Source organism: Fukomys damarensis, unplaced genomic scaffold (genome assembly GCF_012274545.1).
Source record: "Fukomys damarensis isolate Sample0158 unplaced genomic scaffold, DMR_v1.0_HiC HiC_scaffold_30, whole genome shotgun sequence".
Classification (NCBI taxonomy): Eukaryota; Metazoa; Chordata; class Mammalia; order Rodentia; family Bathyergidae; genus Fukomys; species Fukomys damarensis.
The window spans coordinates 27,905,386-27,918,605 of NW_022900942.1; the positions used below are offsets into that span (position 1 = coordinate 27,905,386).

At 38.1% G+C, this 13,220-nt stretch overlaps 1 protein-coding gene across 3 annotated transcripts in view; it reads left to right on the top strand.

The window, feature by feature from the left end:
* The first annotated feature begins 1,040 nt into the window (after positions 1 to 1,040).
* The window catches only part of Nars1 (asparaginyl-tRNA synthetase 1), an 18,884-nt gene continuing 6,704 nt past the window's right edge, over positions 1,041 to 13,220 (top strand). Inside the window, exons 1-8 of one of the 3 annotated variants that reach the window (XM_010635447.2) lie at positions 1,041 to 1,257; positions 2,370 to 2,449; positions 6,678 to 6,743; positions 6,860 to 6,952; positions 7,035 to 7,124; positions 8,077 to 8,155; positions 9,218 to 9,288; positions 11,315 to 11,401. In XM_010635447.2, coding sequence (XP_010633749.1) covers positions 1,215 to 1,257; positions 2,370 to 2,449; positions 6,678 to 6,743; positions 6,860 to 6,952; positions 7,035 to 7,124; positions 8,077 to 8,155; positions 9,218 to 9,288; positions 11,315 to 11,401 — 609 coding nt within the window. In that variant the 5' untranslated portion in view covers positions 1,041 to 1,214. The other 2 variants (XM_010635446.2, XM_010635448.2) reach the window with 2 other exon arrangements.

Sequence of the window (13,220 nt, forward strand, 5' to 3'; positions counted from 1 at the left end):
AGACACAAAAAAAAAAAAAAAAAAAAAATGTGGAAAACCAGGCAGACTGCCAGAGTTCTACCATCTGAGATGACTTCCTCTCACCAACGTCTTCTCAGACCCCCACACTTAAGCATGTCCAGGATAAAATTGCTGTCCACGCCTCTGCCACCTGAGTGGGCATGGAAGCAGCATCTCCATCCTCAGCCAGTCGAGCCTTTCCATGACTGCAGCCCCTGCCCACAGCAAGATACATGAGAGACCCTGAGCCAGAACCCCCTGCTAAGCTGCTTCCAAATTCCGGACCACCAGAAACCGTGTGAGATCATGCATATCGTAATTTGCAGCAATGGATGATCACGTTGTAGTTTGTAACCGCAAACACAAAACAGCGAAGAAGAGAAAGTTTATGAAATTTGGTGAAGTATTCTCTATGAAAATAATACCAAAGTTTTTGCCTCATAGCCCTAGACCCCGAGTGATTTTTAGAGTTCCTTCTGTAACAACAACAAAAAAAACCCTCGTCTCAAGGACAAACTGTGGAATTTCAATACGTTGGGGGAAAATGAGGATCATTATCCTTTAGTACATAGCATATTCCAGGCAGGCGGTGCTCTTACATCATCCTTCACCACATGGAAATTGACAGGTCAAGTAATGTATTTCAAGACACACATTAAAGGGCAGAACCAGAACTCCAAGTCAGGTTTATATTCCAAAGCCCTGGTTCTTTACACTTCATTATTACAGCCTCTCAAAAAGTGATTCCGGCGCACTCACAAGAGCAGAATTTGAATTCAAAGTCTTATTTATTTTTTTGAAACATAGTTTGGCTATGCAGCTCAAGTTTGCCTCAAATTGTGCTCCTCCTGCCTAGTTTCGTATTGCTGGGATTACAGGGGAGCAACACCACGCCTGCCTAACTTTGAAAGGGAAAGTTTAGTAGGTGTGAACTCAAGGAAGCAAGAATTGAAGCCGGGGCTGGATCTTCCGGAGCGCTCAGCAAGGAACCGGAGCCCAAAGCTGGGCGGGGCACTTCCGGGCCGGAAGTTACTTTGCCCTGAAAAAACATGGCGGCGCCGGCGGCGCTCGCCCTCATCCCGTAACCAATGGATCCCCGACTCTTGGCCTACTCACGCTGATGACCTCGGCGCTAGAGTATATGATGCAACGCCTGAGTCGAGGAAGCTACTGGTGCACGTTGGGGTGGCAAGGCGGTGGTGGTGTTGCAGTTTATGTCCTTGGAAGTGGTCAGGGCGACCGTAGGAATGGTTCTGGGTGAGTGAGATTTGGCGTAGTGTGCGGTGCCCCTTGCCACGAGCGGGAACCCTGGTGCCGGCTGATTACTTGCCTTAGCCCTTGGCGCAAGGTGGGCAGCTCCAGATGTTTGAGGCGAGCTTTGTCGGGGGTGGAGCGGGGAGGCTGACTCGGTGGCTCAGGCCGAGCTCTTCTTGAGCCCCGCGTTCCCCGGTGCTGCAATCATGGCCCGGTCCGCCCCACTGCCAAAAGTCGCGTGATTGTGCTGAGACTTGGGCGATGTGAAGGCTCAGGCATAGTGTAGCCTGCAAATATGCAGTTTTTTAAAAAGTGATCTTCTGGAAAGGAGTTCATAAATTTAATTCTCTTCTCTGGTGTACAGCTTCATTTTGTATTAAGATTTTCAGTAAGTGAAAAAAAAATTAGAAGAACTGGGCTGATGTCACAGGCTTCTGCAGTTGTGAGGCCTTTCGCACTTTTTTATTTTTTATTTTTTGGCTGGGTGCGGGGGAGAGTCTCCCTATGTGTCTTAGACTGGCCTTGAACTCACAGTGATCCCCCGGCCTCAGCCTCCTAAGTGCTGGGATTACAGGTATGGGCCATCAGGCCCACCTCACCTTCTGCAATTTGTTTAACCTCAGAACTTGGATTTCTTAGGAAGCTGATATTTTCATTAGCCATCTGCAGTCTGGCACGGGGATGTCTGATCTCTATGTGTTGTTTCATCGTCAGGATAGCTCAGCAAGATGTATATTGTTTTCCTTGTTCCGTAGAAGAGGAAGTAAGCTCAGATAGGTTGAGTAAATTTTCCAGGATCACCCTGGTTTTTAAGGTAAAACAACTACGTTCCAGTATAGGTCTAGCTAACTAAAGCTCCTGCTTTATTGATGGGTAGTCAAGTGGATCGAAATAGTATCACAAATTAAAATGTTCATTTTGAAAAGTGAAATTTATAAGTCATATTTTTAGGAGATACATTTCCTTGAAATAGAGGGTGATTGTTTTGGACTGTGGTAAGTTTTACAAATCCAGTGCTTATCCTGTGTACAGACATAAACGGCTAAAGTAGTTGCGTTATAAAGTGTCTGTTATTGGTCAAACAAGTAACTTATTCTCATTTTATAAAACAGCAGAGCTGTATGTGTCGGATCGAGAGGGAAATGATGCTACAGGAGATGGAACCAAGGAGAAACCATTTAAAACAGGTCTAAAGGTAGTGTCTCTTCTCATAGAAAAATGACGCTGCATTTACTAATGGCTTTTGTCAGTGACATATAACTTGTTAAGAATTTTATTTTAAGCGTTAAGTTTTGAAGAGAATTTTCACAAAAGGGAGAATAAGGAATATGATACAGAGTCCACCAAAAAATGTATGCACACTTCAGAAAAAGAAAAATAATAAATATCTGGAAGCTAATGGCCACCACTTTGAGCATCTCTTGTAACTGTAGAGGCCAAAGGTAACTAGTATTAATCTCATGATTTTTTAGTAAATTTTGTATTAAAATATTTAAACAAGTGTTTCTTTTTGGCGGACTCTCTAGATACATAGCTTTAAGAGTGCTGGATGCTTAGGATCTAAACTTTGAACATTTAAAACATGCATCTTCCTTTCTTCTTTACCACAAGTCATTGGTTCCTGAGATTTTTCTAATTTGTCAGGTTGTTGGTTTTTCAGTTTTATAAAAATAAAAATCATCTTTCCTTAGTCTGGCTGAGTTTGTAACCTGGTGATTCATAAGAGGTCTGTGGGTGAATTTACTTCTATGCAACAGTGACCCTGAACCTGAACACATTTTCTCTGAGAAGACTTAAATGGAAAATAAAATACAAGCCAAGGAGTTCTTCAAGAGCTTGAACTCACATATATGTTAGGTAACAGTTGCATCCATCGTTAAGTTAGGCATGGAGGAAGGTTTCTGTTGAAATGGAATGCTAGGATCCTTTGGCTACAATTGCCACGTAAAGGAGATAGTTAAAACTCCTCTTCTTTGAAAAAATAGCCCTGACCCTTCTTTTTCTGTACATCCATACCTGGGCAATTCCTTTTTAGCTGTGCTACAACATTTACAGTAAAACCTTGGTTTGTGAGCATAATTTGTTCTGGAAACATGCTTGCAATCCAAAGCACTTGTATATCAAAGAGAATTTCCCCATAAGAAATACCTTATACCCTCTGAAGTCATGGTTCAGAGTTAACAGCCTCAGGCATTCCCAGATTTTTCCTTGGAACCTAATCAGTAATTGTTTGTGGAAACCCCTGCAATTTTGAAGAAACTGTAAATATCCTCCACAATTGTTTATTTGGCAGGAGGTTTGCAAGTAGCCAATCTAAGAGTGTTACTCAGTCTCCTTGCTGTTGATTGGCTGCTACCCTGTAACCCATCTTGGCAGATACACCAGCATTCCTGCATCTTAAACAGGTTGTTATACCCTGTACCTATCTCCAGGTTTCTCAGTTTTGTTCTTAAAGCCCTATGGTCCCTAGGATGCCGCCAAAATGCCCTGTACCTTCTAAGGCTTCTGGCAGTGAATTTAAACCCTGGAAGAACTTTAAGACATTCCAGGAGAACGTTGATCTACTTACTGGATTTGCTCCAGGGACTAAAAAGTTATGCCATGGTAGCATAATAGGCATTTTTCTGACCATGTCTGCAATTTACCATTTTTCACAATTTGCGAGTGTTCTAGGAATGCAAATTTTGGGGGTTCATTGTAATGGAAATTCAGGTGATTCATTACAAAACCTAAAAATATTCTTATAAAAATGATTACAATACTGTAATATATATGAAATAATAAAGAAAATACAAAATATAAAGCAAAATAAATTATCCTGTACTTACCTTTGAAAATCCTTGTGGTTGGTGTGAGGGGGACAAAAGAGGAGGTTTATTATATAGGACTACTTTCACTTATCATTACTGGAATAACTACTGTTTCTTGGCTTAATGGAGTCTTATTTCTTTTAGCACAGCTTTCGTAAAAAACCTATCCAATGACACTTGCTTTTGCTTCCTTTGAGAATTTTGCAGAAATATGAATTGCACTGTTGTTAAAACAGTATTGCTTGCACTGTCACAGCCTTATTCTGGTGGTGCTTTTTCTACAAAATTTTGCTGTTTCCCACATTGTACACATCTCCCTAATCTCATTTCAAGTGAGGATCCTACACCTTTTTCTCCTCCTCCTCTGTAGATGAGAGATCTCCCCATAACCTCTTTCTATTGGGAGACATTTACCCACAATCCTGCAGTGGAGGCGGGGGTGGGGTATTGACTTAGTTGTGATCATGTAATGTTCAGCATCACATAGTACTTGTATTGTAAGGCATCACTTGTTTTTCAAGTTAAAATTTATAGAAATGTTTCCTCATCCTGTGGAATACTCACAGAACAAGTTACTTGAAATTCAAGGTTTTACTGTATTATCAAATCTTATCTAATCTGGAAGCGTTCTCTCCTCTTTTAGATTAAACCATATGATTATGCTCTGGTGTGTCGTATACATGGGTCTTGCTTTTTATTTCTTAGAGGGGAATCTTTTCTTTCTGGGTATTGGGTTGCCTCCCCAAAACTGGCTACACCATTTAAATGAATGAACATCTGCAGAATGTCAGCTGTTAGCAAAAGTGTGCCATTCCTATTCAAGAAATGACAGTTTCAATTTCAGTGATATAAAAAGAGGAATCAGTACAAACTATCAGGTAATAATTGAATATTGAATTGTCTGAAGGTGCAGACAGACATTGCTCAATGACCAGGGTAGTGTATACTTGCACAAAGATGGCTGCAATACACAAGGTGATAGAATGTTATGGGACATAGTTGGATATATGGTCCATCATTGATTGAAGTGTTATGTGCCACATGATAGCACCCTGTGGTGTCTAATTGTTGAAAAGGTAGACTCTTGGATGTTTTATTCACTGAGTTGAGACTAATGGCTCTTTTTTCCTTTTTTTTTATTAGTACATGTTTTTAATACATAATAATTACATTCATCATGAGGAATTGGTACATGTACATAGTACATCTTAATTCTTTTTATGTCCCCTTCACCTCCCTTCTTTCCCAGCTGCATTTTTTCCCTACCCTTCTTTCCACTTCCCTTCATGTCTTTTTTCATATTATATGTTTTATTTTACTCATTTTTGTATTTTGGGTTTCTCATATATGAGAGAAACTGTGCAATATTTAATCTTGTGTGTCTGATTCACTTAACATTATGATTGCAAGGTGCATCCATTTTCCTACCAATGACTCATTTATCCTTCTTTATGGCAGACTAATACTCTATTGTGTGTATATATACCACATTTTCTTTATCCATTTATCTGTTGGTGAATATAGGCTACTTGCTAGTTTTAGCTGTTGTGAATTGTGTTGCTGTCAATATGGGTATGCCTTGAAATACGGTGTCTTTAACTCTTGTGGGAAGATATGTAGGAGGGGAATATCTGGGTCAAAAGGAATTTTTTTTTTGTATCAATCAAATGGAATCTCTTGTGTTAGTTTTTTAAGGAATCGCTATATTGATTTTTCATAATCAGCAGTGGTTTAACATTCCCACCAATAGGAAGGGTTCTTTTTTCTCTACTACCTAGCCAGTATTTGTTGTCTGATTTCTTGATGGTAATCATTCTTTCTGGAGTAAGATGTTGTTTTAATTTGCATTTTTTTAAGAACAGTGAACATTTTTTCATGTATTTGTTGGCCATTTGTAGTTCTCTTGAGAAGTATCTATTCACTACAGTTGTGCATTTTTTGGTGTATCTTTTATTTTGGTGGGGTTAATTATTTTGAATTCTTCATGTGTTCTGAATAATAGTTGTCTATCTGAGAAATAGCTGGTAAAATTTTCTAATTCTGTAGGTCGTATTTACTCTGTTGGTTGTTTCTTTTACTATGCACCAGCTTTTATAATTTTATATGATCCTGTTGATTCTTGGTGTTATCTCTTATACAGTTACGGTTTGGTTTGGAAAGTCCTTGCCCATAGCAAGGTCTTCAAGAATTTTACCTTTTTTATCTTCTAGCAGATCGTTTCTATTTTAATATTTAGACCTTTGATCTGTTTGATTTTATTTTAGTACATGATGAGAAATATGGGTTAGATTTCATCTTCGGCATGTGGATAGACAGTTTTCCCGGCACCATTTGTTAAAGAGGCAGTCTTTCCTCTTGTGAAAGATTTTGGCCCCTTTGTCAAAAATTAGGTAGCTGAATGTACTTTTAATTGTTTCTGCATCCTCCATTCTGTCTGTTTTTTGTGTTTATGTTTTGTGTTTGTTTTGTTTTGCTGCTACATGCTGTTCTTTATCACTGTAGCTTTGTAGTATTAATGTTCCTCTGGAAAAGGTTGATTTTTCTAAGCTGCAGGTCTTGCCAACAGAGGGAATGATTCATTGTGTTTTTGTTTGTTCTCTCTCCCTACCCAAGGCTTTGATGGCAGTAGGAAAAGAACCATTTCCCACCATTTATGTAGATTCGCAAAAAGAAAATGAGGTAAGGTGAATCTAACACTTTATAGAATTATAATTTTTATAAATTATAAATTTTGAATTTAAATATTGAATAAACAGAAGTCTTGGGTAAAATTAAGTATCTGTTTTTCTCTCTAGAGATGGGATGTTATTTCTAAATCACAGATGAAGAACATTAAAAAATTGTGGCATAGGGAACAAATGAAGAATGAATCCCGGGAGAAGAAAGAGGTGACTAATAGTTTACCACTATACGTGTTTTACCAGTTGGAATGCTGAAAGCTGTGTTAATTAGTTGACTTATTAAAATTAGGCAGAAGATAATTTGCGAAGAGAAAAGAACCTGGAAGAAGCCAAGAAGATTACCATTAAAAAAGATCCAAGTCTGCCAGAGCCAGAGTGTGTAAGTGTGCACATCGTTTCCCGCACCGTGGGCCTGGTCACGTCACGTCATTAATTAAGGCCTTGAGGAGTACGCCACATTGTTTGTTCCTTGACATTGATTGTCTTTCCTTTTAGAATGGATAGAGAAAGATTTTAAGTCAGGGAGGCTGGTTCTTTAGGCATTTGCTTTAACAGAGAGCTTAGTAATTGCATGTTAAATACATTCTTTTCTGACTTAAGCCCCAGCACACCTGGGATGCAGCCCTGGCTATGAGGTGTTGGTCAAGTGATTTGACCCTCTCTAGAATCTGTTGCCTCACCATCAGATGAGGTAGAAATCCATGGACCTTTATAAAGTATGTGATTCTGTGAAATTGGGTTCCTTCTTTCCTTCTGGAACCCAAACGGATTGCTGCACTATTAATGGACATGGTTTGAGTTCCAGTAGTTTCTTGCTGATAATTGTCATATTTTCCCTACTTAGTGATGAAATTGTTTTCTTGGCTATGTTCACCACCCCTTCCTCTGAAGACTTCTCCTCTCATCTTCATCTTTCAAACAGACAGCGTTTTATTAGCTTCTAAGTCCCAGAGTGTACTGAGAGACTGAGGTCATGGAAAGGGCCCTGTGTGGCTAGGACTTGCTACCTTGGGGAGCAGGTGCTCTGCTTGTGACAAATTGAATTCGCTTATTAACTGATTTTTAATAGCAGTATCTGAAAACTTTCTGAGTGCCTCTCATTGCCAGTAAGTCTTGTTTTTTTTTGTTTTTTTTTTTTTTTCATTTTAACATGGTGAAATTTTTTCAGTTCTAAACTGCCAAGTGACTGCCTCTAATTTTATATTGTGATTTTTAAATTTATTACTATCATTACTTTATTACTACCCATTTAATATCAATGAAAACATTGTGTAATAAATGTATGTAATAAATGACATGGTTGTTCAAATATGATTTATTTTAATTTATAGGTGAAGATTTGTGAATTAGAGGGATATAGAGGCCAGAGAGTAAAGGTGTTTGGCTGGGTGCATAGGCTGCGTAGACAAGGTGAGTGGTACCATTTTTCTTTTCCTCTTTTTGATTTCACATAGTCCTGGTCTTAGATAGAGAAGAACATGAAGACATTTACTTGGGTTTGTTCAGAGTTTTTGTTGTTGTTGTCGTTATTGTTTGATTTTGATGTGTTAGCTTTTAAATGGATATAGTGGTTTACATCCTAAATTTGTTCTTATTTAACATAATTAAAGTGTAAAAGTTATATAATTATATTGTTAACTAGTGGCAACCACAGTAATCAGGTGTCCAGGAAGTATTTGTCTAATTGAATTTTAGTTATTTAATGAAAAACAGGAGATAGTTTACAGGGAGGCCAGACCCTGATCTAAAATTTGCCTGTAGTGTTTAACTCTTAAATAATGAGCATGGTTGTAGTCTGCTTCTCCCTTGATCCTGATGTTTTGCTTCCTCTGGTTTTTTGTCCCCCCTGTGGTTCTGAGGATCAGACTTAGGGGTACTCTACCACTGAGCTGCTTCCCCTACCTCTTTTTATTTTTTATTTTGAGACATGGTCTTACTAAGTTGCCCAAGCAGGACTCAATCGTTTGATCGTTCTTCCTCAGTCTCCCTTGATGCTGGGATTACAGGTGTGCACTTTTGTGCACAGCTGCTTCCTCTGTTATTTTATAACTTTATTATTTTTATTGTGATTATCAAATCATTCATGAATAAAATGGAAAATAAACGAAGAAGAGAGTGCTTCTGTTTGGGAACATTTATGCTCCTCTCACTGAGAGCACAACACTATGCTGTACGTGTTAGGGGATTCGAAGGTGCATAAGACATAATCCTTCAGCTCATGGCTTACTGTCTTACTGACCCATGGTTGTGTGGATCATGAGGATTGCATAAGATTTAAAGGCACAAAGAAAATAAAGTGTTTTATACATAATGTGTAGCAGTGTTACTGGTCATTTCAAAATAAGGAGGTCATGTGGGAGTCTTGAACTTCCCATGCTTAACCTTGAAGTTTGTTTTATGTAAGATTAAATTACGAAAAGTACTCTGATCACTTGAGAATAGTCTGGCTAGATTTCTATTTCTCATTTTTAGGAAAGAATTTGATGTTCCTGGTGTTGCGGGATGGTACAGGTTATCTTCAGTGTGTCTTGTCAGATGATTTGGTAAATATTTTCTTAGACTTTTTCAGTAGCTTTCTCTACTGTTTTAAGGATTTTTAGATCTGCATAAATATTTTAAACTTTTATTATGTTCTCATGAATACACACGTGAAAATATGCTGTATGTCATAAATACAAAAATTTTTGTTAATTGTACCTTAATAAAGCTGGGAAGGCTTTTGTTGTGGAAAAATCTGCAACATACAAAATATAGTACACATAAAGAACCTTTATCACCTATTTTCAATAACTATCAATACACGGCTGGTCCGGTATGATGTTGCTCTCTTAGGTGTCATATCATTTCATTCAAATATACTTTTGTGTGCATTTTTAAGAAAAACTTTTTTTTTCAGTACTAAGACTGAACTCAGTGCCCCAAACTGAGCTACAGTCCCACCACCCCCACCACCATTTTTTTTTTTTTTCTGTACCAGGGATTGAACTCATGACCTTGTGCTTACAAGGCAGGTACAGAGCCACTGAGCTAAATCCCTAGGTCTTCCAGCCCTTTTTTATTTTGAGATAGGGTCTTGCTAAATTGCCCCGACTGGCCTTAAACTTGTCTTCCTCCCTCAGCCTGCCAAGTAGCTGGGATTATAAGTATACACCATTGTGGAAAAACTTTTCCATATACAGTACAGTTTACCTTTGAGTTATGATCAACTTGACATATGAACAACTTGGGTTATGACTGGAATTTTAGTTTTAATTTATGAGCAGTGTCTTGATTTTTGACCCAAATACCAGCCACTTGTGCTTCCAAATTGTCTCAGATACAGATTTAACCACTAAAGAATTCTGGAAGGAACATAATAACATCCTTTCCTGTGAGAGGATAATTGAGAAATCCTGGGCCAGTGTCTCTGTAAGGACACAGATCTGCCTATGTACAGGAGAGAGACTTTGAAGGCTGTGTAGCCGAGCCTGAGCCTTCAGTTGACCAACTTGAGTTACAACCTGCCCTCATGAATGAACTGCGTTTGTACCTCAAGGGTACTCTGTACCTGCCATTATCACCTCCCACCAAGTTTACACAACTAAATATTATCTGAAATCCCATCAGCTTTTCCTGATTGATTTATAATGCCTTTTTATTGTTGGTTGATTTGAATGAAGATCTAAACAATATCTCCATCTTGCATTTAGTTGATACAATTCTGGATATGGTTGATTATATCCTTGTGGTATCATTTAACATGTTCCCATATCCTCTGTATGATTAATAAACCATATTGATTAGGTCTGAATAGATTCAGTTGTTTTGTTTTTGTTTTTTGCCATGATTACTTCATGGGGAACTCTGTTCTTCTAATTTCATTATATCAAAAGGCATATAATATCTGATTGTCTTTTTATAAGTGGGTTTAGGTGTTGACAGCCTGATATCCTCCATTGTCAAGCTCCTTATCACCATTCTAATGACTTCAAGTATTGATCATCGAAGTGTAGATGAGCTGTCTGTTAATTAAATAGTCTGGATTTAATAACAAAAATGACTGTCCAGATAGATTTAAGTGAAGGGGAGTAGTGTCATTTATGCTTATATTGTATATGTAAAGTGGGTACACACACACACACACACACACACACACACACACACACACACACATATATGTGTTAATTGTCAGGTGGGTCAAGTTTAACAGTAGTCAAGTGTAATAACAGGGTAACACTCTGAAAAATGAACCTTAGGCAGTTTTGTTGTTCTATGAACATAGAGTACTTACACAAGCTAAGACAGTTGCCATGCTACTAGATGATATGATCTCATGGGATGATCACCATATGTGTAGTCTATTGTTGCCAGGAACATAGTTACATGGTATATGGTTATATTGGTAAATCTCTGTCTTCCATAAGAATAGTTACTCTTTCTTAATACTAAAAATTGGTGGCAGTCTCATTCTTTGTTTTACTAGTATTTGACCACACAACTTGTTTGTAAATAATTCTGTTAATTTTACCTATGTTAGACTATTTTAATAGGAATGTGAATAACCTTATTTGAATTTTGATCTTTTTATAGTGTCAATGTTACAATGGGGTAGTCTTGTCCACTGAGAGTAGTGTTACAGTATATGGGATACTGAATCTTACTCCAAAGGGCAAGCAGGTAAGTGGATTGAACTTCTGAGTGAATAAATAGATGTTTGTTCTCAAATGTCTTTATTTGTACTTTTGATGTTTAGCATATAAACACAGATCTGAAGCACTTGTAAATTTAGTACGCCCTTTCCTTTTCCAGTGAAATATGTATATTACAGAATTTGTCTTACTCTGTTTTATGTTGCTGTAACAATATAAAGAAAATAAATTTATTTCTTGGGAGTTCTGGAGGCTGGGAAGTTCAAGATAGAGGGGCTGCATCTGGTGAGGGCTTTCCTGCTGTGTCATAAGATGGCAAAAGGCATCATATGATGAGAGAAATGCTTGAGGTAGAAATCAGGATAGGACTATACTCCCTTTTGTAACAAACCCAGCCTCATGATAATGTATGGCTAACCCAGTCTCCAGGTAATGTATTAATCCATCATGACCTAATCAACTCCCGTTAGGCCCCATGTCTTAGTTACTATTTCTTGATACTGAGACAAAATACCCTACACTCAAAGTTAAAGGAGAAGAGGTTTATTTATCTCATAGTTTGTAGAAATTTCAGTTCATAGTTGACTGGCTCCAAGGGAGGGTGGCATGGCAGAGGGGCATTGCAGAGGAGAAACAGTTCTTGATGGGCAGAAGGTCGCAAAGAAGCAGCATCCCTCTTTGTTGTCTTTGTTTTGTTTTGGTACCGGATATTGAACTCTGGACCTTGTACTTGTGAGGCAGGTGGCAAAACCACTGAGCTAAATCCCTGGCCCCAATTTTTCTTTTTCTTTTTTTTTTTTTTTTTGGTACCAGGGATCAAACTCGGGATCAGGCAGGCAGCAGAACCACTGAGCCAAATTCCCGGTCCCAGCATCCCTCTTTCTATTCCTTATATTTTGTACAGAGCGGGCCTTCCCATAATTTACACCCAGAGCTACTCCAAACCAATCAGTGGACTAATTTATCACACATCCTTGATCTAAGTATCACACACCTAATCCTAGTGTGACACACTCTAGGTCCGGTCATCTCTACCCACCTATGACTGCATGAGCCTTTGGGAGGGACATCTAGATACAAGCCAAGATACCCTACCTCCCAGCACTGTTGGATTGGCAATTAAATATCCTCATGACCTTTGCAATGGAAAAAACTAAAATCGCAGCAAAACTCACATGATAAAAAGAGCTCAAATTTTCAGCTAAACAGAATTCCTGATTAATCTTCATGGGCTATGACATAGCTATTTGGGTTTTATGAATATCTTTAAAGGTAGATGAAAATGAACACTTTATAGTCTACCCAGAAATTTCAGAGAACAGTAATCTAAACCTGAAAGTTTCTGAACAGAATTTGAAAGCCTCTTTTTTTTAAAAAGTTTATCATATTTCTGATATTCCCAGAGCTATTTGTTCTGTTGCCAAAAACACATAACCTATTCCAGTTACAATTGCCTATTAGTAATTTTAGTTAAAATAATTATTTGTTGGCTAGGAAGGAAAATAAACACATATAATATGTTAACCACAAGAGGGAGCAAATAGCTCTAACCAACTAGAAGTACATTGAGATCTTATAGTGTCCATGTAAAAGAGTGTGTAATAAGATTATCTGAGGGGCTGGGGGTGTAGCTTAGTGGCACCGCACCTGCCTCGCAAGTGCAAGGTCCTGATTTGATACCTGGTACCAAAAAGAAAAAATAAAGATCATCTGATTCAAGTTCACTTAGTTTTCTTGGAAGTAATTTGATTGCAAAATAGAGTGGTTGTCATGATGTTACTTGGGATCTGTGTTTAGCACCAAGTTAATTATATATTCTGTGGTGTTGCTTTTAAAATGAATTGCTT